Source organism: Trichosurus vulpecula, chromosome 7 (assembly GCF_011100635.1).
Source record: "Trichosurus vulpecula isolate mTriVul1 chromosome 7, mTriVul1.pri, whole genome shotgun sequence".
NCBI classification, from domain to species: Eukaryota; Metazoa; Chordata; class Mammalia; order Diprotodontia; family Phalangeridae; genus Trichosurus; species Trichosurus vulpecula.
The window spans coordinates 262,334,543-262,360,506 of record NC_050579.1 but is presented as its reverse complement, the minus strand read 5'-3'; the positions used below and the strand labels follow the sequence as shown (position 1 = coordinate 262,360,506).

General features: G+C 47.9%; 1 protein-coding gene across 1 annotated transcript; it reads left to right on the top strand.

The window, feature by feature from the left end:
• Positions 1-270: 270 nt before the first annotated feature.
• LOC118857942 (mucin-2-like) lies at positions 271-20,345 on the top strand. The gene is made up of 8 exons (XM_036768402.1): positions 271-2,116; positions 2,244-8,573; positions 10,897-11,085; positions 15,766-15,936; positions 17,391-17,537; positions 17,657-17,828; positions 19,772-19,933; positions 20,174-20,345. Exons 1-8 carry the CDS (start codon positions 271-273, stop codon positions 20,343-20,345), a joined length of 9,189 nt encoding a protein of 3,062 aa, XP_036624297.1.
• The last annotated feature ends 5,619 nt before the right edge of the window (positions 20,346-25,964 follow it).

Here is a 25,964-nt window from a genome sequence, read left to right as displayed (position 1 = left end):
TCTACCCAAGGGACATCTGTGGGAGCAACTACTTCCTCAGAGACCACAGCAACAGCTACACCTTCCCCTGGCTCCACCTCGACTACCCTCACAGTTCACAGTACCACACAGTCTGAAAGCACAACAACTGGGACCACCCAGGGTGTCACCACTACGAAAAGAACAACAGCAACTGCCACGACTTTATCGGGAACCTCACCAATGACCTCACCTTCCCCAAGCTTCTCTACAAACAGCCCCACAACCCAGAGTACCACCCACTCTGACAGCATGACACCTGTAGGCACTCTGCCTGTTACCCCCACTGAAAGTACAACAGCAGCTGCCACTACTTTCCCAGGGACTTCAGCAACACAAACACCTTCCTCTGCTTATACTGGGACAACTTCCACAACTTCCACAGCTCAGGGTATGACCGAGTCTAAAATCACAACCACTCTGACAACGCAGGCTCTCACCCCTACCCAAGGGACATCTGTAGCAGCCACTTCTTCGTCAGGGACCACAGGAACAGCTACACATTCACCTAGCTCCACCTCAACAACCCTCACAGCTCAGAGTACCACTGAGTCTGACAGCATCCCAACTCTGAGAACCCAACCTGTTACCCCTACTGCAAGTACAACAGGAGCTTACACTACTCCCCCAGAGACTTCACCAACAGCCACACCTTCCTCCGCTTACAATACGACAACTTCCACAGCTCAGAGCATGACCGGCACTGAAATTACAACCACTCTGACAACCCAGACTCTGAACCCTACCCAAGGAACATCTGTAGCAGCCACTACTTCCTCAGGGACCACAGCAACAGCTACACCTTCCCCTGGCTCCACCTCGACTAGCCTCACAGCTGAGACTACTACTGAGTCTGAAAGCACAGTAACTGTGAACACCCAAGCTGTCACCCTTCCAGAAAGTACAACACCAGCTGCCACTACTGCCCCAGGGCCCTCAACAACGGCCACACCTTCTCAAGACTTCTCCTCAAACAGCCCCACATCTCAGAGTACCACCGACTCTGACAGCACGACAACTGTGAGAACCCAGGCTGTCACCCTTCCAGAAAGTACAACAGCAGCTGCCAATACTTCCCCAGGAATTTCACCAACAACCACACCTTCCTCTGGTTACATGGAGACAACTTCCACAGCTCAGAGCATGACCGGGTCTGAAATCACAACCTCTCTGACAACCCAGGCTCTCACCCCTACCCAAGGAACATCTGTGGGAGCCACTACTTCCTCAGGGACCACAGCAACAGCTACACCTTCGCCGGGCTCCATATTGACTACCTTCACAGCTCAGAGTAACACAGAGTCTGAAAGCACAACTCTGACCACCCAGGCTGTGACCCTTTCCGAAAGCACAACATCAGCTGCCACTACTTTAACAGGGACTTCAACAACAGCCACACCTTCATCTGCTAACACTGGGACAACTTCCACAGCTCAGAGTACCACGGTATCAGAAAGCATAACCACTCAGACAACCCAGGCTCTGACCTCTACCCAAGGGACATCTGTGGGAGCAACTACTTCCTCAGAGACCACAGCAACAGCTACACCTTCCCCTGGCTCCACCTCGACTACCCTCACAATTCACAGTACCACACAGTCTGAAAGCACAACAACTGGGACCACCCAGGGTGTCACCACTACGAAAAGAACAACAGCAACTGCCACGACTTTATCGGGAACCTCACCAATGACCTCACCTTCCCCAAGCTTCTCTACAAACAGCCCCACAACCCAGAGTACCACCCACTCTGACAGCATGACACCTGTAGGCACTCTGCCTGTTACCCCCACTGAAAGTACAACAGCAGCTGCCACTACTTTCCCAGGGACTTCAGCAACACAAACACCTTCCTCTGCTTACACTGGGACAACTTCCACAGCTCAGAGCATGACCGGGTCTGAAATCACAACCTCTCTGACAACCCAGGCTCTGAGTCCTACCCAAGGGACATCTGTAGCAGCCACTTCTTCCTCAGGGACCACAGGAACAGCTACACATTCACCTAGCTCCACCTCAACAACCCTCACAGCTCAGAGTACCACTGAGTCTGACAGCATCCCAACTCTGAGAACGCAACCTGTTACCCCTACTGCAAGTACAACAGGAGCTTACACTACTCCCCCAGAGACTTCACCAACAGCCACACCTTCCTCCGCTTACAATACGACAACTTCCACAGCTCAGAGCATGACCGGGCACTGAAATTACAACCACTCTGACAGCCCAGGATCTGACCCCTACCCAAGGGACATCTGTAGCAGCCACTACTTCCTCAGGGACCACAGCAACAGCTATACCGTCCCCTGGCTCCACCTCGACTAGCCTCACAGCTGAGACTACTACTGAGTCTGAAAGCACAGTAACTGTGAACACCCAAGCTGTCACCCTTCCAGAAAGTACAACACCAGCTGCCACTACTGCCCCAGGGCCCTCAACAACGGCCACACCTTCTCAAGACTTCTCCTCAAACAGCCCCACATCTCAGAGTACCACCGACTCTGACAGCACGACAACTGTGAGAACCCAGGCTGTCACCCTTCCAGAAAGTACAACAGCAGCTGCCAATACTTCCCCAGGAATTTCACCAACAACCACACCTTCCTCTGGTTACATGGAGACAACTTCCACAGCTCAGAGTACCACTGCATCTGAAAGCATAACCTCTCTGACAACCCAGGCTCTGAGCCCTACCCAAGGGACATCTGTAGCAGCCTCTACTTCCTCAGCGACCATACCAACAGGTACACATTCCACTGGCTCCACCTCGACTACCCTCACAGCTCAGAGTACCACTGAATCTGACAGCACGACAACTCTGAGAACTGATCCTGTTACTACTTTCCCTGGGACTTTCTCAGCAGGCACACCGTCTCCTGGTTACACTCGGACTAGTCCTAGCTCTCACACTACCACCAAGTCTGAAAGGCCAATCACTCTGACTACCCAAGCTCTCACCCCTACCCAAGGAACATCTGTAGTAGCCTCTACTTCCTCAGGGACGACAGCAACAGTTACACCTTCCCCTGGCTCTTCCTCAACTAGCCTCACAGCTCAGGCTGCCACAGAGCCTGAAAGCACAATAACTGTGAACACCCAGGCTGTCACCCTTCCAGAAAGTACAACAGCAGCTGCCAATACTTCCCCAGGGACTTCACAAACGTCCACACCTTCCTCTGGTTACATGGAGACAACTTCCACAGCTCAGAGTACCACTGAGTCTGACAGCACGCCAACTCTGAGAACGCAACCTGTTACCCCTACTGCAAGTACAGCAGGAGCTTACCCTACTCCCCCAGAGACTTCACCAACAGCCACACCTTCCTCCGCTTACAATAAGACAACTTCGACAGCTCAGAGCATGACCGGGTCTGAAATCACAACCTCTCTGACAACCCTAGCTCTCACCCCTACCCAAAGCACATCTGTGGGAGCCACTACTTCCTCAGGGACCACAGCAACAGCTACACCTTCCCCGGGCTCCATATTGACTACCTTCACAGCTCAGAGTAACACAGAGTCTGAAAGCACAACTCTGACCACCCAGGCTATGACCCTTTCCGAAAGCACAACATCAGCTGCCACTACTTTAACAGGGACTTCAACAACAGCCACACCTTCATCTGCTAACACTGGGACAACTACCACAGCTCAGAGTACCACGGTATCAAAAAGCATAACCACTCAGACAACCCAGGCTCTGACTTCTACCCAAAGGACCTCTGTGGGAGCCTCTACTTCCTCAGAGACCACAGCAACGGCTACACCTTCCCCTGGCTCCACCTCGACTACCCTCACAGTTCACAGTACCACACAGTCTGAAAGCACAACAACTGGGACCACCCAGGGTGTCACCACTACGAAAAGAACAACAGCAACTGCCACGACTTTATCGGGAACCTCACCAAGGACCTCACCTTCCCCAAGCTTCTCTACAAACAGCCCCACACCTCAGAGTACCACCCACTCTGACAGCATGACACCTGTAAGCACCCTGCCTGTTACCCCCACTGAAAGTACAACAGCAGCTGCCACTACTTTCCCAGGGACTTCAGCAACACAAACACCTTCCTCTGCTTATACTGGGACAACTTCCACAACTTCCACAGCTCAGGGTATGACCGAGTCTAAAATCACAACCACTCTGACAACGCAGGCTCTCACCCCTACCCAAGGGACATCTGTAGCAGCCACTTCTTCCTCAGGGACCACAGGAACAGCTACACATTCACCTAGCTCCACCTCAACAACCCTCACAGCTCAGAGTACCACTGAGTCTGACAGCATTCCAACTCTGAGAACGCAACCTGTTACCCCTACTGCAAGTACAACAGGAGCTTACACTACTCCCCCAGAGACTTCACCAACAGCCACACCTTCCTCTGCTTACAATAGGACAACTTTCACAGCTCAGAGCATGACCGGGTCTGAAATTACAACCACTCTGACAACCCAGACTCTGAACCCTACCCAAGGAACATCTGTAGCAGCCACTACTTCCTCAGGGACCACAGCAACAGCTACACCTTCCCCTGGCTCCACCTCGACTAGCCTCACAGCTGAGACTACTACTGAGTCTGAAAGCACAGTAACTGTGAACACCCAAGCTGTCACCCTTCCAGAAAGTACAACACCAGCTGCCACTACTGCCCCAGGGCCCTCAACAACGGCCACACCTTCTCAAGACTTCTCCTCAAACAGCCCCACATCTCAGAGTACCACCCACTCTGACAGCACGACAACTGTGAGAACCCAGGCTGTCACCCTTCCAGAAAGTACAACAGCAGCTGCCAATACTTCCCCAGGGATTTCACCAACAACCACACCTTCCTCTGGTTACATGGAGACAACTTCCACAGCTCAGAGTACCACTGCATCTGAAAGCATAACCTCTAAGATAACCCAGGCTCTGAGCCCTACCCAAGGGACATCTGTAGCAGCCTCTACTTCCTCAGCGACCATACCAACAGGTACACATTCCACTGGCTCCACCTCGACTACCCTCACAGCTCAGAGTACCACTGAATCTGACAGCACGACAACTCTGAGAACTGATCCTGTTACTACTTTCCCTGGGACTTTCTCAGCAGGCACACCGTCTCCTGGTTACACTCGGACTAGTCCTAGCTCGCACAGTACCACCAAGTCTGAAAGGCCAATCACTCTGACTACCCAAGCTCTCACCCCTACCCAAGGAACATCTGTAGTAGCCTCTACTTCCTCAGGGACGACAGCAACAGCTACACCTTCCCCTGGCTCAACCTCAACTAGCCTCACAGCTCAGGCTGCCACAGAGCCTGAAAGCACAATAACTGTGAACACCCAGGCTGTCACCCTTCCAGAAAGTACAACAGCAGCCGCCAATACTTCCCCAGGGTCTTCACAAACGTCCACACCTTCCTCTGGTTACATGGAGACTACTTCCACAGCTCAGAGTACCACTGCATCTGAACGCATAACCTCTCTGACAACCCAGGCTCTGAGCCCTACCCAAGGGACATCTGTAGCAGCCACTACTTCCTCAGGGACCACAGCAACAGCTACACCTTCCCCTGGCTCCACCTGGACTAGCCTCACAGTTCACAGTACCACACAGTCTGAAAGCACAACAACTGGGACCACCCAGGGTGTCACCACTACGAAAAGAACAACAGCAACTGCCACGACTTTATCGGAAACCTCACCAATGACCTCACCTTCCCCAAGCTTCTCTACAAACAGCCGCACAACTCAGAGTACCACCCACTCTGACAGCATGACACCTGTAAGCACCCAGTCTGTTACCCCCACTGAAAGTACAACAGCAGCTGCCACTACTTTCTTAGGGACTTCACCAACACAAACACCTTCCTCTGCTTACACTGGGACAACTTCCACAACTTCCACAGCTCAGGGTATGACCGAGTCTGAAATCACAACCACTCTGACAACCCAGGCTCTCACGCCTACCCAAGGGACGTCTGTAGCATCCACTTCTTCCTCAGGGACCACAGCAACAGCTACACCTTCCCCTGGCTCCACCTCGACTAGCCTCACAGCTGAGACTACTACTGAGTCTGAAAGCACAGTAACTGTGAACACCCAAGCTGTCACCCTTCCAGAAAGTACAACACCAGCTGCCACTACTGCCCCAGGGCCCTCAACAACGGCCTCACCTTCCCAAGGCTTCTCCTCAAACAGCCCCACAACTCAGAGTACCACCAACTCTGACAGCACGACAACTGTGAGAACCCAGGCTGTCACCCTTCCAGAAAGTACAACAGCAGCTGCCAATACTTCCCCAGGGATTTCACCAACGTCCACACCTTCCTCTGGTTACATGGAGACAACTTCCACCGCTCAGAGCATGACCGGGTCTGAAATTACAACCACTCTGACAACCCAGACTCTGACCCCTACCCAAGGAACATCTGTGGGAGCCACTACTTCCTCAGAGACCACAGGAACAGCTACACCTTCCCCTGGCTCCACCTCGACTAGCCCCACAACTCAGAGTACCACCAACTCTGACAGCACGACAACTGTGAGCACCGAGCCGGTCACTGCTCTGGAAAGTACAACAGCAGCTGCCACTACTTCTCCAGGGACTTCACCAACATCCACACCTTCTTCTCGTTACACGGAGACAACTTCCAGAGCTCAGAGTACCACTGTGTCTGAAAGCGTAACCACTCTGACAACCCAGTCTCTGACCCCTACCCAAAGGACATCTGTAGCAGCCACTACTTCCTCAGGGACTACAGCAACAGCTGCACCTTCCCTTGGCTCCACCTCAAATACCCTCACATCTCAGAGTACCACCCACTATGACCACATGACAACTGTGAGAACCCAACCTGTTACCCCTACTGAAAGTACAACAGCAGATGTCACTCCTTCCCTAGGGAATTCAGCAACAGAAACACTTTCCTTTACTTACACTGGGACACATTCCACAACTTCCACAACTCAGAGTATTACTGATTTGGAAATCGCAACCACTCTGACAACCCAGGCTCTGACCCCAACCCAAGGGACATCTGTAGCAGCCAGCACTTCATCAGGGAGCGCAGGAAAAGCTACACCTTCCCGTAGCTCCACTTCGAGTAGCTTTACAGCTCAGAGTACCACAGAATCTGAAAGTACAACATCTGTGACCACTCAGGCTGTTACCCCTCCTCAAAGTACAACAGCAGCTGGCAGTAGTTCCCCGGGGACCTCAACATTGGCCACACCTTCCCTCGGCTTCTCCTCAAACAGCCCTTTATCTCATAGTACAACCGAGCTTGACAATACAACAACTGTGACCAACCAGCCTGTCACCCCTCCTGAAGGTGCAACACCAGCAGCCACTACTTCCCCAGGAACCTCAACAATGGCCACACCTTCCCCAGGCTTCTCCTCAAACAGCCCCACAGCTAAGAACACCACTGAGTCTGAAAGCATGAAAACTCTGACCACTGTTATTGTCGCAGGAACCCATGATATATCTGCAGCAGTCACCACAGCAAAGGTGACACTTTCCGATGCCTCCACCTCGACTAGTCCCACAGCTCAGAATACCATGGAGTCTGACAGCACAGCGACTGTGACAACACAGGCTTTCACCCCTATCCAAGGGACATCTGCAGCAGCCACTACTTCCCCAGATACCACAGCAGTGGCCACATCTACCACTGGTTCTACCTCGACCAGATTCACAGCTCAGAGCACCACCAAGTATGACAGCACAAGGACTCAGACCACTGAGGCTGTCACCCCTACCCAAGGCACAACAGCAGCACCAACAACTTCCCCTCAGACTACAGGAATGGCCACTCCTTTTCCAGGTTCCATTGGGACTAGCCCCAGAGCTCAGAGTACCACAGTGCCATTCACTATGACAACTGTGACTACACAGGCGGTTACCCCTACCAAGGAAACTTCAGCCGCAGCCACAACTTCCCCTGATACCACAGCATTAGCTACTCCTTCCCCAGGCTCTGTTCACACCAGCCCCACAGCTCAGAGCACTACTGAGCCTGGAAGCTCAAGACCTGGGACCACTGCGGCCGTCACAGCTACCCAAGGCACAACAGCCGTACCAACTACTTCACCTGTTACTACCACGTCAGCCACTCCTTTCCCAGGCTCCACTGGGACTAGCCCCACAGCTCAGAGTACCACAGTGCCTTTCACAGTGACAACTCTGACTACTCAGGCTCTTACCCCTACTCAAGAAACAACAGCTGCAGCCACAACTTCCCCTGGGACTGCAGTATCGGCTACTCCTTCCCCAGGCTCTACCGGCACCAGCCCCACAACTCAGAGTACTACTGAGCCCAGCAGCTCAACATCTGGGACCACTGAGCCTGTCAGCCCTACCCAGGGGACAACAGCAGCACCAACTACTTCCCCTGGGACTACAGCAACAGCCACTCCTTCCACAGGCCTTCCTGAGACCAGCCCCACACCTCAGAGTACCTCGGTGACCCGCAGCACGACGACTCTGACAACTCCGGCTGCCACCCCTACCCGAGGTACAACAGCAGCTGCCACTACTTCTCCAGTGACCACCCAACCAACTCCCACACCATGTAAGTGCCTCTTTGGGACCCTTCTCTTCTATGTTTCTGTTTTTCCTCTGTCCTTTCTTTGGTTAATGCCATCCTTGTGTTCCCCTTTGTTCGTGGAGCTTTAATTTCACTTGGAGGCCACTTCCTCTCCCACTTTAATTTGCCTTAACTGCCTCTGGCTCTCTCCAGGTGTTACTCCCTAGGACTATCATATATTACTTATTGTTATCCTCTTTCTCCCCATTAGCCTTGGTATGGCCTCCTCTAGATATCCTTTTATCCTGACATTCACCTATTCTCAAATCGCATTTAATTGCCCCTCCTCCTTTTTCTCTATGAAACTCTATAACTTTCTTTGTAAATGTTTATGGTTCTACCTCCCAGTCCCACAAAGGCTTGCACTTTAATGCTTTAATGGCTCTTAAAACATAAGTGACTCTGCCTGAACTGGCCTCACAAAGTCCTTTCTCCCTTTTACTCTCTTCCTAGTCCTCCTTCCAGATGCCATATGGGCTGCACCTCTCCCTTCCGATTTCTCCTTCTCTCTGTCTATCACTTCTTTCAGTCAATCACTCAACAAGAAAGTCTTAAGCTCCTACTGTCTTCTAGACACTATGTGGGGCAACAGAAGAATGGCGAAAATAGTCCCTGCTCCAGGTTAGCTTACATTCTCATGGGGGAGACAACACATGAATAACTAGGTATATCTACAATGTAGCCACAGTTAACGGCAAGGAACCTGGGAGAGGATGGTTGTATCAGTAGCTTGGGGCACTGGGAAATGACTCCTGCAAAAAGAAGAATTTGAGCTGAGTCTTGAAGGCAGCCAGGGAAATTAAGAGTCAGAGGTGAAGGGGGAGAGCATCCCAGACATGGCAGACAGCTACAGCCAAGGCAGAGATGGGAGACGGAGTATCCTCTTTCACGAACTGTCATATAATTGGATCGCATCATTCACGGAGGGGAGTAAAGTGTAACAAGACTGGAAAGGCAGGAAGGGGGTGGTTTATGAAGAGATTCAGATGCCAAAGAGATGAGTTTATATTTGTTCCTAGAGGTTATGAGCTCACTGAATAAGGGCTGACGTGTTCTGATCTATGCTTGAAAAACATCATCTTGGCAGATGAATGGATTGGGAGGAGAGAGATCTGAAGAAGGGAGATCAGTCAGAAGGCTACTGCCATATTCCAGGCAAGAGGTGATGAGGCCTCAACTACTGTTGTGACTCTAAGAGTGGAGAAGAGGGGACATAGGTGACATGATGTGAAGGTGGAATCAAGTTTTAGCAATGGATTTGCTGTGTGGGTATACAAGAGCTGAGAGTCAAGGATGACATTTTGAGCCTGAGTGACCAGGAGGATGGTGGGGCCACAATGGCGATAGAGACATTTAGACAATGAATTCTGTGTTGGAATACTGAGTTTGAGGCATCTAATCTGAGAGGTCCTAAAAGCAGTTGTCAGACAGGACTGTAGCTGAGGGGGCACAGAGTTGGTTACACAGATCTGGAAATCATGTCTACAGAAATAATTTTTGAACACACAAGAGCTGATGAGATCAAGATGGCATAAAGCAAAAGGAGACAGGGGCCTAGGCCAGTGCCTTGGGGGACATTCATAGTTAGTGAGCTCGACACAGATGAAGAGCCAGCAAATGAGGCTGAGGAGTGGTCAGAGGAACAGGAGAACCAGGAGAGCGGTGGCACGAAAACCCAGACTGTACAGGAGAGGTGACCACCAGCATCAATGGCTACAAAGAAGTGAAGAAAAAGAGAGACTGAGAAAAGGATAGAGGGCTGGCTCTGGTAAAGAGAACCACCTCTTTATCTGAGACTAGAGAAAAGGAGGAGAGAGTGGGGGAATATGTATGAATGATAGAAAATGAGGAGGAATCTTTATTTGAGTACTAGAAATGGTGTTGAGGGAAGTGGTGTTATCAGGAGGAAGCTGTGTCATAGGGCCAGAAAAAGAGAGGACTGAAAAAGGAAGAAATTTAAGGTTAAGAAAACTTTATTGATAATGGAGGGTGCACTCTAGAGGACAGTGGAGGGAGCAGACAGATCTGGGGTTCATAGGATTTATACATCAATAGCGAGGGGTTCAGAATCACTTGCATGGGGAAAGTATAAAGTGAGTACTAGGGAATCGGAGTGAGTGCCATTGACACTCTCTCTCCCTGTCAGTGTCTCACACAGTCTGTATCTCTTTCCTTGGTCTCTTCTCTTTTCTCTTCCCCTCAAGACTCATCCTTGTCTCTCCTAAACCTTTGGCTTTGGCCTCCTACCACTCTCTTTCTTCCAGTTGTCCCCCTCTCCTTACTGAATTGAGTATCTTACTTCTTTCAGTGATATGCTTAAATGGAGGTACTCCATCGGGAGACTCCTGTCTCTGTGCCACTGGTTACAGTGGAGATCAATGCCAGGAGAAAGAAATTGTGTGCGAGAATGGGGGCACCTGGGATGGAATCAAATGCATCTGCCCTGTTCTCTACTATGGCTCTAAGTGTGAAATGGTTTCAGAAAGCCTTCCAATAGGTAAGCCAAACATCTCTGGGTCATCAACACCTGAGCTGAGCACAGGGGAGTGAAAAGGGACCAAAGTACCCCATTCTTCAGGGGGAGGGTCACAAAGCATGGGGGATAGGAAGGGTTCATTGTAAATGAACTGGTATGCTCATAATCAAGTCCATTTCCAACAGAGCCAGAAGAGGTCAATGCCACTGTGGAAGCGATAGTGTCTGTGACTAATTGGGAATACACAACGGACTTTGAAAACACATCGTCGGATGCCTATAAGGATTTCGTTGAACTATTCAAAAATGAGGTACAGAATCAATGGATCCTAGGAGTATTAGATTTGGCAGGAACCTTAGAGGTCATCTAATACATTCCCTGATTTCACAGAGGGGATCTAGAAGAGTTAAGTGACTTACTTAAGTCACTTGCCTAAAATTCGACCCATTAGACTCTGCCTCCAGTTCTTAGTGTCTTTCACTCTGGTCCTGATTCTCAATCTTAGCATCTCAGGGAAAACAGAGTAGTGGGAGGAGGTCTGCAGCAGGAGTTAGATGATTCACATGAGAACTGTTCCGACCACTTATAAGCCATTTTACCTGGATGACTCACTTCATTTTAATGAGTTTCCATTTGCACCAGGAGTCAGGAAGACCTGGGTTCTAATCTGGCTTCAGGCACTAGTTGTGTGACCCTGAGCAAAGCACTTACCCAGTCTTGGCTTCAGTTTTCCTCAGCTATGATATGGGAGTAATAGAAGCACTTGCCTACCAGGCTTGTTGTGAAGAGAAGTAGGATAATATTTTGTCAAGTGCTTTGTAAACCTTAAATTTTTATTATTTTTATTACTGTTATTATTATAGCTTATGAGGTTCTTTGGAGAGTCAAATGAGATCATGGACACAAAATTTCTTTGTTATTGTAAATTGCTGTATAAATGTTTAGTGTTAATAACCCTAGTATATCTTCTTGCTTTCCCATGTCAAAGCTGTCTTTTCCCCTTATTTAGAAAACAAGAATCCTCCAAATTATCGGTATTTTCTCAGTTAATCTACAAACATACACTATGATTTGCTGGGCATGGGGGAATACTAGTGTAAGGTGGGGGTGGGGGTGGAGAGAGGAGGACTGGCAGATGAAGGCCAGTTCCTCAGAGTATGCACGCTCATTTCTAGTTCAACAGCCATGCATCACTTTCAATTCCTTTACACCTTGATGCTTTTTCTCATGGAAGTTGCCTTTTCCCTCTTAACATTTAGAAAACAAGAATCCTCCAAATTATCTTAATTTTCCCCATCAATCAACAAGTGCCTACCATGTGCTAATTAACTAGTAGGTAGTTTGGGAGGAGGTAGAGGATTATCAATGGGGGAGGAGGGGTCAGAACAGGCTTCATGCAGAAGATAGTGCTTGAGCTACATCTTAAAGGAAGAGACATTATGAGGTGGAGGTGAGGAGGGAGTGCTTTCCAGGAATAGGAGAATGAACAGTGCAAAGACAAGGAGAGGGAGGTGAAATGTCCTGTGCAAGGAACAGGGACGAAAACAATTTGGTCACATAGCAGAGTGTAGGAAGGGAAGGGCCACTAGGTGGCACAGTGGATAGAGTGCTGGGCCTGATCTTCCTAAGTTCAAATCTGGACTTAGGCATTAGTTATGTGACCCTGGGCAAGTCACTTAATTCTGTTTTCCTCAGTTTCCTCAACTGTAAAATGAACTGGAAAAGGAAATGGCAAACCATTCCAGTGTCTTTGACAAGAAAATCCCAAATGGGGTCAAGAAGACTCGAACACAACTGAAAAATAACTAAACAACAAAAGCAAGAGAAGTAGTGTTCAAAGAGACTGAAAGATGGATGGGAACCAGGTTGTGAAGGGCTTTAAAATTCAAATACAGGAGTTTATATTTTATCCTAGAGTCAATCAAAAGCCAATGGAGCAGAAGGGTCAGATCTATGTTTAAGGAAAATTACTTTGACAGCAATGTTTAGGACAGACTGGAGTTGTGAGAGACTTGAAGCAGAGAAGCCAATGGCTGATGAAGGCCTGAACCTGGGTGAATACAAGGAAGGGGTCAAGCGACAGATGGTGTGGATTATAGAACTAACAAGATCTGGCAACTGACTGAATACTTGGGTTGATGGAGAATGAGGGGTCATGGATAATACCAAGGTTATGAACCTGGCAGTCTAGAAGAATGGTGGTGTCTTCAACAGAAATAGGGAAGTTCCGGAAGAGAGGCGGCCAGCAGTGGAGACTGAAGGGATGGTCAGACAATAGAAGCAAGGAGAGTAATGAAATGAAAACCCGTAGAGGAGACAGCAACCCAGGGGAGGGTGGTGAACTGTGTCAAATGCAGCAGTTAAGTCAAAAAGGAGGAGGACTTGGGAAAAGATCATGGATTGGGTGATTCAGAGATCACTGTGTATTTTTGAGAGGGTAGTTTCAGTTGAATAATGAGGTTGGAAGCCAGATTGCAAAGGATGAGGAATGAGGAGGCAGCAGGTGTAAAAAGATTTTTCAAGGAGTTCAACTGAGAAAGGGAAGAGGGCTATAAGATGGCAGTTGGAGTGGATGGTAGAGTCTAGTGAAGGTTGTGTTTTGTTTAAAAAAAGACTTTAGCATGTTGAAAGAAGTAAAAGAGAAAGTAGTAGATAAAGAGAGATTGGAGATTTGTGAGAGAGTGAAGAGATATAATTTGCTGGAGAAACTGAGCTGTGATGGGATCAGGTGCACAAGTAGAGAGGTTGGCCTTGGCTGGGAGGAAGGCCACTCTGCATATCAGAGACTATGGAGAGAGGAGGAGAGAGTGGGAGGTGATGTCAAGTTCTGAGATGAAGATCACAGGAAAAGAGGAAGCTCACAGAGAATGGCCTCAATTTTCTCAATAGACTCAGCCAAGAGTGATCAAGAGAAAGGCACTGAGACTTGAGGAGAGATAGGAAGGTTTGGAATAGCTTCTGTGGAGAATAAGATAGGCAATTAATTGGAACAGGGGGAAAAGGACTGCTTCCTACAGGAGAGCCCAGCTGATGTTAGCCAACATGAGTCATAATTGGGGTAGAGCTGGATTGCATTCTTCTTCTGGAAAAGACCTGGATTCTCACCCCATGAAGGAATCAGTGGAGACCAGAATAGCAAATTCGTCCTGGCTTATTTGGGTTTCCCTTACTCACTCGTCCTTTTCAGGCCTCCCCAGTGTTGGTGCTGGGAGATCCCTTCTTGAAAGAGACAGGTGGTGGCCCTTGAGGAGGAGAGCTGAACTAGAGATATCACAAGACTAAAGGGAAGAGACTGGGTTAGGTAATGGCAGCAGCTGCCCTTCCATGGAGACATTGCTCTCCAAAAGGCATAGAATAAATTCTCCCATGTCCTTGGGGTCTGGGAGGGTCCTTCTGTGCTTTGGACCCTTTCCTTCCAGAGTCTTCTCTCACACAGGTCCATTCTCACAGGCCTCTACTAAGAGGTAGGGCTATTTTAGAGAGGGGGAGTGACAGAAAGGGGTGGAGGGAGTGTTAAGGAATACCATGATTTGGACTATTTAGATAACCCAGTGGTTTGTTGCCTTTTAGATGGATATCACTTACCAAAACATCTCTCAATATGTTGGCGTGAACGTCAAGAAGCTTTCGTAAGTCTCTGTAATCTTTGGGGAAGCAGAGCCGTGGAGGGTGGGACGTTACACGGCATGGGTGTCCTATTAGTCTGGAGTAGTCTCCCTCCTCCCATCAGCATCCAGGATGAACCAATCAGTCAACAAGTCTGCTCTGTGCTTGCTGACAATACAAAGATAAAGCACAGGAGCCTCTGCCTCGAAGGGGCTTATGTTCTCATGGGAGAATACAACGTGTAGCAATAGGTAAACATAAGAGAGGGAACAAGGTAACATTGGAGAAGAAATCACTAGCAGCTGAAGACGGGTGGGAGGCAAGGGAGACCAGGGGACACCTCCTGAACTTTGAAGGAAGCCAGGGATTCTAAGAGGAAGAGGTGAAGTAGAGGAGCATTCCAGGCATGGGGGACAGTGGAGCAAAGTCCCATTGATGGGAGATGTTATGTGTTTGAGGAACAGCAAGAAGGCCTGTATGTCATTGGAATGTACAGTTCATGTACACGATGCAGGGTATAAGCAGGGTATAAGAAGACTAGAAAGATAGGAAGCACCGAGCTACAGAGACCTTAAGATGCCAAAGAGGGATTCATTATTTGATTCTAGGGGTAAATAGAGAGCCACTGGAGTTTATTGAGTAGGGACGAGACTCGGTCAGAACGCTTATTTTAGGCAAATCACTCTGGTCGTTCTGTGGAGGATGGATCAGGATGGGGAGAGATATGAAGCAGGGAGACCAGTTAGAAGGCTGTTGCAATAGTCTGGGCTAGAGGTGATGAAGGTCTGAGCTTGGATGGTGGCTGTATGAGTAGAGAGAAGGGGGCGTACCAGAGAGATGTTGCAGAAGAAGAAACAACAGAATTTGGTAACTGGGGTAAGTGAGAATGAAGAGTGGAGGATGGCACCTAGATTGCTGAGTCTAAGGAAGGTGTGGCCATGAGTCTGAATTCTGGATGACACCTGGATGAAGGGTGTTCCAGCTTGTCTCCTATCCCCATGAAGGGAGTTCCCTCTAGAGGGAAGAGGACCTAGCTGGGAGCAGACATTCACTGTGGCTGTTAGGCTGGTCCTCAGGCGCTGAGAAGCTGATGAGATGACCTCCTCTCTCCTCTTCTCAGAAACGGCAGCATAGTGGTGGACTATGATGTGATCCTGTCCACAAGTTACACCCCAGATTACGTGACAGAATTGCAGGATATTGCAAAGAAGGTAGAGGAAACAACTAGAAAAGTCACCAGTGAGCAAACAGGCACAGGATGCCAAGGTAAGCGCCCCGTCTCACCCTGATCACCCACCTTTTTTTCTCATTACCCTGTCTTTACATACATGATGCACCAACTGCCTCTGTGCCTGTCTCTGTTGCCCCTGGGTCAGTGCCTATCCCTCTCCCTTTGTATTTGGTGAATTTTTACCCCTCCTTTAAAAGCCAACTCAAAAGCCAGTTCCCCTGGAAAACCTGCTGCTGGGTTCCTTCTTCCTAACAACCTTTCCCCCTCCCCCTCCCCGCCTCAGGCCTTGAAGATACAAAGACCTCTAACAATGGACAACCAAAATTTTGTATTTCCTACTTCTCTGCATGTTTTTATTCCCCTACCACTGTAAATTCCAGGAGGGCGGCATCTTCCCCAGCACCTAAGCATAATGTCCTTCACGTTTTCTTTTGGGTCCAAACCTGTGATTCTAATTCCTGTAGGGAACTCCCAGTGTGGAAATTTCCTCCACCGATATATATTCTCCTCTCCTTTGTGATATAGTCTTAGGGAGTTGCCTGGGCTGCTGAAAAGTTAAGTGACTTGTCTGTGGTCTCACACCTAGTATGGGTCAGAGGCAGGATTTGAACCCAGGTCTTCCTAACTCCCACCTCGGTCCTTTAGCCTTTATGTCATATCACCTATCTTTTTGCACACAGTAGGCAATTAGTAAATGTCTGTTAAATTGTGTTGAATTTTCTGAGACAGAAGGAAGGAAGGGAGCCTACAGGGAGCTCTTTGTCTCAAATTATCACTTTTGCAAGGCCCTGCCTCTCTCTCCCCTCTGAGGGAGAAGGTGCCAGAGGGCAGAACTGAAAGCAGACACAGTCCCAACTACAGAGTCCTTAAATCCCAACTTGGGCTCACCTACTTTGAGGAATTGGAAATCGCACATGTGGGAAAGAAGGAACAAGCATTTATTATGCAACTATTGTATGCCAGGCCCTGTGCTAGGCACATTACAAATCTATCATTTGACCCTGACAATAACCCTGGGAGGCACGGGTTATTATTACCCCCATTTTAAAGATAAGTAAATTGAGGCAGACAGTAAGTGCCTTGCCCAGGATCAGACAGCTAGTAAGTGTCTGAGTCAAGACTTGAACCCAGGACTTCCTAATTTGAGGCCCAGCACTTCATGCTAAGCTCCCTTTAACATAAAGAAAAGATATCACGTGCAAGTTTAGAGATACTATAGCCCAACTATTAGAAAATCAGCACCTTCCAGGACAGTCTCAATAGCCACAGGGCCAGGATGCAGGTGGACTTGTGGAAAAGGGCCAGTGGAGCTAAGGGAGAAGGAGAAAACAGTTCTGAGGATAATTAATGGGGTTGACCTATGTAGGAAAAAATCTGGGAAGGAGAGAATTTCAAAGGACTGATTGAAGACTGAGGGTCTGGGTTCTGAAGAACAAGGGTAGGAAGCCTGTATTCCCTCCCCTCCCCACCTCCTAACATGTTTCCATAGACCCCACTGTTGGAGAGGAAGCCTTCAACAGAAAAGGCCTGCAACAAGAGGAGATTTACTCTTGGTTTTCCTCTTTCACAGAACAATTATGTTTCAACCCCAGCAAGACATCAGTGGAAGAGCTTGTAATTCTGTACAATCCTGAGGGTATGTAAGCCTAAAGAAGAGGTGGGGCCAGGGTTAGGGGGAGCTCTGGAGCCCACCCTGGAGGAAGAGTGTACTATTTATTCCCTTGTACTGTTTATTCCCTTGACTTTCTCCCTTAGACACATGCAAAGAAACTGCTGGAGCACTTGAGGAACTCTTCTACATTGACTACCGGGATGGAACACCGTACTGTATTAACAGATGTACACAGGGCTTCAACTCATCACTGGACTGCAACCAGGGAACGTGTCAGTTCCAGCTGAGTGGGTCTCGCATAGGGCCTCGATGCTTGTGAGTTCCCAGGCCCTCCTAAGAACCTCCCTCCTTCTCCTAGCCCCATCTGGGCCCTCCCTGAACCAGATTGCCCCCTATCCTTCCAGAGGAGCAGGTTTTGATCTAGGTAGGCTAAAACCCTGTGGTCACATCTATAACAGTCCTAGCCTCTTACTGGTAAGAATGCTCTCTCACCCCTTGTCATCCTGACTTGGCCCTTGTCTTCAGGGAACCACATTCACTTTCTTGGACAGCTCCCATTCTGAATGGGAGGAATATGGCAGCCCCCATTCAAAAGGTGAAGAAGGACACACCCACACAAATGAGAAAAAAGCACAAAACCCAAACCACCCTAACATAAAAGCAAAGAAATTATCAATTGCTGCCAGGAGTGTGCCAGGAGCCAGCTCTAACTGTTTTAACGTGCTTAAATTTTCAGTGTGAGCATTCATATCTCAGAAATGGCAACTCCTACATACAAATCAGGGCTCAATTTATCGTTCTGTGGATTCTCTACACTTAAGAAAGGGCTAATACTGCAGATTTAACTTCAAAGTGTGTGTGCCTACATTTGTCCCCCAGAGAGCCAGGTTGTTAAACATTTCCCAGGGCATTTCAGTGTTGCTCCATAAACCTTGCTTGGACTCAGTAAGAGGGCAGGAGAAGGCTCAGCAAATGAAGTCATCACCACAATGGGAGCCAATAATAATATGAAGGCATTTAGATAGTGCTCTGGGCTTGGTGAAGTGCTTTACATCCATTATCTCATGTGAGCCTCACAAGCCTGGATTGCATCTTTCCTGAAAAGATCCCACGCAGGCGGCAAGTCAATGGAAGGACTATCATGTGCAACTGAGGAAGGAGGGGAGGAGCACTGAGCAGTTCTGAAAAGGGGAAGAGCAGGATTTGAAGTAGAGAGCTGGGGAGGCTGTCCCTCATGTGGGGGTAGATGGATGGGAAAAAGGAAAAAGGGCTTTGTCTTGCTAGATGAGTTACAGGTTGGGGGAGCAATTAGTGAAGGATTCTTAACATGTGATGAGGACTATGCATATACGTCAGCTGGACCAATCCCCTACCCTCACCCTGCCCTATAGGAACAACCTCTGGGAGCAGGAAACAATATTAGAACAATGAGGGAGGCCCCACAGTTGGCCTGGGAAGCAGCAATGGAAAGGTTACTTCTAGACTATAGGTCAAGTCACAAGTACACAGAACCTCTCCCCAAACTGGCCTTTATGCTGTGATTGCTGAGGTAATGGTGTTTGTAAGAGGGAGGCCAAGGGAGGTACAGGAGACCACTTTGAGGCAGAGCAATTCTGTCTGACGTGTGCTTTCCCTCATTGTGGGTGTCCCTGTGGGAGTAGAAATATCCCTAGAGTTGGAATTAGACTATATGAATTCAGCTTGTGGTTCTGCTGTGACTTTTCTGAGTGGATCTAAGGAGTCATTTAACTGATCTAAGCCAGTTTTCTCATCTCTAAAAGAAGGTGAATGGACTGTATGATCGCTGAGGGTCCCTCTAGATTGTGTGATCAATAAGTCCTGTGAATTGGGTCATGCTGTAAACTGCTTGAGGTCTTGGGTAACGAAAACACCAGGAATTTTAGGCACTGGAGACTCCCTGTCATGGTACTTGCTTCAGCTTTAGAACCCTTCCTGTATCAGAAGGAGTCATACCCTAAGACCTGACATCATAGCTCCCAAACTGTTCTAGGCCCATTTTCTTCGCAGCAGGCCTCCATCCCCACTCCAGCTCACATTTCCTTTTCCTGGGGCCCCTTGACCAGTGCCTTATCTCCTATATCCTAATTCCTAGAACTTGCACACACCTTTACCTTCTTCACAGCCCTCTCTCCATGGGATAAATGGGTCAGGTCTGGAGATTGGGTAGAGATAGAAGAAAGTAGCCATGATCTTGACTCAAATTTTCTTTCTCTCCTACCTTTACTATCATTCAACAGGTGTTTGACCACAGATACACACTGGTACTGGGGAGAATACTGTAACCTCAGCACCAGTAAGAACCTGGTGTATGGGTTAGTGGGAACATTAGGGGCAGTGCTGGTGGTCACCATTGTTGCCCTCTCTGTCTTCATGTACAAGTCCCAGAGGAGGATCCAAAGGTAAGCCATCTTGACCTCTACTTCTTAAATTCTAGATTCATCTTTGGCCCCTGTAATCCTCTGCATCTTCTGGATAGCCATTGAGGGTTGGGAGGAAAGATGATCTGAAGGAAGTCACAGCTAGACTGGACGCTCTTCAGGCCATCTCCCCAATAGACAGCTTCTCTGAATGTTATGGGCATTGTACTGAGCCCCCACTTCTGATGGCAGTGGGGGTCATTCTGGCATTTTTGGCAACAGGCAGAAGGCCAGGCTGGATCAAGTGTATAAATGGCATGAAGAGGATGGAGGACCAGCCCCTGGGAGCTTCCAGAATACAGGCTTTGACATCTGTGAAGGTACCACCAGCAGCCCTCCTTGGGTTCCTAGTGGCTGGAGGGAGGCATTTGTGAGGAATGTCAGAGGACTCTGAGGTCTAGAGCTGTGAAAGAGGAAAGGCAGTTCACAGTTCTAAAACTCTGGGCCCCACACAGCTTCCAAGACTCTATTGACAGCAAGAAGGTGGGAGAAAAAAGCACTGGGCTGGATGGGGGAGAGGAAATGTGAAAGAAAAGTCTACCTTCCCAATCATGCCACCTTCCTCCTTGTCCTCCCTCCCTCTAGAGCAAGAAGATTCCATTTATGTGGATTCCATCTACAGTAATTTCCAGCCCTCCTTAGGTCACATTGATCCCGCAAAGAAGGTAAGCAGGAGCACTTCTCTAGCCCCAAATTCCTTGACACAGACTTTTCAGGTCAAGCAGAACTGTCCCTAGGCTTTGGCAAATTGGGGCAGTGATTCTAGGCCCTGAGCACTAAGTGACCCCCATGCTTCTGGCATTTGACAATTAGTCAAAAAAGGCGATTGTTGGAGAGAAGGTAGCTCTCATATTTGGTGCCCCAAGATCTGATGCACATCAGTGTCTCAGGATACCCTCATATCACCAAGATTAGGAGGTAGGACTGCCCTCTCCCCACATCCCCAAATCCATATGCAAATCTCCTCAGCTTGCATCTTGGCCTACCTTGAGGTATCAGTCTCTCCAAGGTTGCTTTTGTCATTCATTGTTATATAATTTAACCTGGGGGAATAAATAGGGGTGGGGTGGGGTGGAGAACACAGGGAAGAAAGCATACAACATACTTCCTGTCCTCCTAGGGTAACCCATGGGTCAAGGTTAAATAAAAAACCATGACAAGGAAATTCTGACATCCAGCTAGGTACATAGGTGAAACACACTGAGTTATTCTGAGGCAGATCTGGTTAGTTCACTGGTTCAGATCTCACCCCAGGGTCTATGGGAGGAATCTTCCCTAATCTCCAGCATCTTAGCTGCCCTTACCTCTCTCTAGCCTCAATGGTCTTCCAGTAGCCTAGCACCCACACAAACACCTTCTCTTTCTAGATCCATATCCAAAGGCCACAGGTGGTGATGACCTCAGTATGAAAACTCACAGCTGAAGAAAACCTATAGGTGCAACCCTGCATGGAGACAAGGATGGTATCAATTGTAACAGTGCCAAATCCTCTGTTAGTGAGTGCAGGGACAGAGGCCTGGGCTTTGTTGGTAGGAGATCATGTGTATGTAAATTGCTTTGTAAATCACGAAGTACTCCGCAACCTTGCTAGGTTATTATTATTATTGTTTATTATTATTATTATTGTTTGTTACTATTGTGGTGTTCGTGTTATCGATATCCCAGGGACAGAGTTCCCCCACAATGCAGCTTCTTCTCTAGCACCTGACAGGAGCTTCTGGCTGCTCACACAGAGGAGAGAGAGGAGAGGAATGGGGGAGGAAGGAGCGATGGGGCAACGGGGAAGGGGAAGCACTTAAATGAAGACATCATTGTGGTCTTTGCTGAGTTCTGACACTTAGGGGCTGCTTCTCCTAGGGTGAAACATTTCTGCCCACCCAGTTTCAATAAGACAGACAAAATATATATGGAAACACATAGAACATTTAGATCTTTCTCTTTTTCTGCACATACACAGGCATATGCATATGTACACACAGGGTCTGGAGCTGACCCGGTAGGATAGTCCTAGACTATGGGAGGGACTGGAGAACAAAAAGGTGAAACATTTCTGTTGGTTTAACCCAAGGCCCCTTGGGAACAACATGGAGCACATACTCCTCAGCCAGCTGAATGTCTCCTGAGGCTTTTATCTTTCAGGCAGTAGCTTTGGAAGGGGGGTTGATGGCAGAACTAGTCTGTTCCCGAATGATGGAGTACATCTCCTCACCAAGGGAAAGACAATGCTGCCCTGGAATATCTACATTATTTTTGTTGTTGCTATCCCATTCTTATGACTTGCAAAGGCATTGGTGTCAGAGGACTTACTGAATCATCCAAAAAGTCCTTGGTATTCATGGTTACAAAAGTACCAACCATTAATATCACTTGAGTCACCTAATAACCCTGTGAGGCAGGTGAGGAACATTATTACAGCTTATCCAGAGACATAAAATCCGAGGTTATATATAGCTCATCAGTGGCATAGTGAAGACTCAAACTAGTGGCTTCTAACTTCAGGTCTGCTGTTTTTCTCCTCTGCTATTGTGTGCTACTGCTTCTCTTGCATTTGAGATGTCAGTCATGTTTTATTTAACACAGACCACACAGACAGATCCACACCCTGAGTTTCTCCTCCATAGAACACTCCCCCTGAAACGTTAACTTCAAAACAAAACAAAAATTTACTATGCTGCTCCCCAGTGGTTTCCTTGGAACCTGCCCCACTCATATGGCTCAGTATTCCTGGACAGCTCCATGTACAACTGCTCGGGGACCCCTACTGTGTCTCCAGCTCCAAAGAGCCCTTTCAACTTTCTCCCCATTCATTTCTTCATTTGCCTTCCAAGCCTTCAGCTCCTAGAATTGGGCTGAGTCCCAGGCGATGGCTACTTAAACACTCTCCTCTCTTGCAAAGGCTAAGTGGGAAAGCTAGGATAGGATGCTAGGGGCAGTTCTAAGGGAGTTACCTAGTCCCAGCAGTATTCATTACTACTTATTAACACAACTTTTTTTTCAACCACATTAACCCCTCGACACTGTCCTTCCCCTTCCTTTTTCCCATTCACCTTCCCCCACCTCATCACCTGCTGTCATGACCAGGATTTTCAGAGTCCCTCAGGCTTGACATGGAATGCTTGCCTAATAAAGCATTAGCCAGTTCCAGCTCTATTTATACTCACCTCACATAACCACATTTATAACAAGCAATAAAGATCTTATCCTCATGGTTACTCTGTGTTCTGGGGAAGATCCATGGGTCAAGGTTCCTTGCAGAGGAATCTCAGCTCTTATCTCAATCGATGCCTCTTTCCTCTTTTGTGCTCAAGCAAGAATTGGTGGCCTTGAAACATCTACTGAGAATGGAGGGGAGGAAGGAAACAAGCATGAACACCTACTATGTGCTAAGCATTTTCCAAACATTATTTCAGTTGATCCTCACAACAACCTTATGAGGTAGGTCTGTGGAAAAATAAAGGCTCTCAAATAATCTTCTCCTTTAAAGCACAGGAGAACAACAGCTCCAAGACCAAGTGCTAGCACAAATCCTGATAATGCAATTAAGACATCAGGACCTTCCTGCTCAACCCCAGGCCTCCCTCTCTTCAACCTTAGAGGAACTGACTAACTCAGTGACTGGCCAAATGGAGCAAACATTATCAATTTCTCTTCCTCTCAAAGACTGAAGACCTTGGGTGCATTGAACACTGTTGGTGAAGAGGTATTAGGGACAGAACAAAGGGAAGTCTTAGGGGTTCCTAGCATTAAAAACTATTGCCTTAGAATGACCTAGAAGGAAGCTGCAGCAGCTGCCTGCTTTTATTCTGGGGTCCTGGGATCTAATTCCACAGGACTCATAGACTTAAAAGGGGCTGTTAAAGGTCCTCCTCATTTTATAGATGAGGAAAATAAGGCTGGGAAAGGCTAGTAACTGCCCAAGGTCACATCAGTGGCAGAGCCTGAAGGCTCAGGCCGTGCACATCACTTTCTTGTCCCTGAGTATGAAACAACCAAGAAGAGCTCCAATTATTCTGAGGTTTGACTGGAGAACCACAATGGGCAACTCAGGGCAGAGGCATGTCACTCAGTTAAATCAGCTTTCAGTGTCCTGAGGCATGTCCCTGTTGAATATTCTTACGCAGCTATGGCTAAGTAAATCTGCATTTGTTAACTGCTGAATGTCTCATTTAATTCCAATATTGAACCTAAACTGCCAAGGGGCAAGCCTGAGTCGAGTCCAGCCCAGAAGAGTTAGAACAGCTGGGCTGGACTGGAATGGAATAATCTCACTGAAGCAGAGGATGGGCAGTGCAGAAGAAGGTGAGCCAGGACTGGCCTCAGTGCTTCTACTACTGCTTTGGTGATAATTCTTAACTTGCTTACCATGCTTACCAGGAGGCACCCCACTCCCTCCTACCCCTAAAAAATTAGAGAGTAAACTGTCTAGGACCATTCGCCATTGTCAATGTGCTCAGTGTCCTTTAAGAACTGTGCCCTGTAGTAGGGTCTCCTCGTGAGACACGGTAGCCTTTTCTGCTGATGTGTGGTTTTCCCATACCACCACAGAATGCTAAACCTTTCACAGGTCAGTCAGATTGTGTGTGAAAGCCAGGCCAGAAGGGGAGCAGATGGCTGTCAGTGTGCAAGTTCATATGGAGCTGTATGACACGAAAGGAAGCCTTACCGCCCTGTTTCTCCTTGGTGGGAAGGCCAGTCATGACCTCCAGGCACTGGTATTCCAGACTTTGGGGAGCTTCCCCTTAGGTGAGATCTAGGACTCTCTCTTTCTTGGTTAGGCTGAGTAAGCTCATTCCAATAGGAGAGCTCCTTCATTCTGTATTATCTAGTGTATATTCTCATGTGTGTGTGTGTGTGTGTGTGTGTGTCTACATATACATATATATTCTCTTATATATATTTCCTCTGTGTTTTCTGTTTTGCTATGATTTAGATAAAGGGGTTTCTCTGATTATTGCTGTGTATGTGTAGGAGTCGAGCTTTAGATATAAAGCACAGGGTCCTCCTGCTTCCCTCATTAATGAAGCAACAATCAGAAGTTAGCCTGAACTTGAAAATTACATCCCTTAGACTAACAATGTTTAAGGGAACAGATAGGATATAATTCTAGCCCAGTCCCTGCCTCTCTCTGAGGAGAAAAGAGTGCTCTCATCTCAAGCCTCTTCGTTTTCCTGCTGGCAGGAATTAAAGCATCCCTCAAAGCAGGTGGGAAAAGGAGGAACTAGAGATGTTGATTCTGCCTGTCTTCAAACCACACAATGCCATTCCCATGCTACCTGTGTGGGACAGCCCTTGTACCACAGAGTCCTACTTCTCACCCAGCAGGAAGTTCCCCAAAGTCTCTTGCTTAACATGATGAAGACTGCCTGCTCCTTTCAGGTCACTTTCTTCCCGGAGTTTTTTCCTTTAGCAACCCTTGAAGTGGGGTTGGCATTTTCCCTTTTGAAGCTGGAAGTCAGAAGCACCAAACATCCAAAAAGATTCATCTAACTCAAGATTAAAAAGAGAACTTTAGGGCTCTTATCTCCCAGTCCCACCAGTTCCACTCTACTCTTACCCAAGTGTGGGACATTGATTTCCACCCATAAGGAGACAGTATCATACCATTGGACTTGGGGATTGGGGTAACACCCAAGAAAGGAGACCAAACTGTCCCAGCCTGATTGGCCCACGCTTCCTTCGTGCGCACTAAGAAAAAAAAGGAAAAAAAAAGTAATTTACATGATAGTTCTATTGTATATTTAAAAGGCAAGTTGTACATAATAGATTTGCAGTTTCATATGCAATCATCTTTTCTTTTGTTATACTATGTTATGGAAATGCTTACATTACTCCATAAATTAAAAATAAAATACTAAATAATTTTTTAAAAAGTCCCCACTCGGGTGGAGCTAGGGCCCCTCCAACTTTGTAGATTTCTGAAGACCACCAAAGTCGCTATATTCTCATCTATTGACCAAATGCATTTCCATATAGAGATGGGAAGGAAGACATGTCCAGAGGAGCTAATTACCAC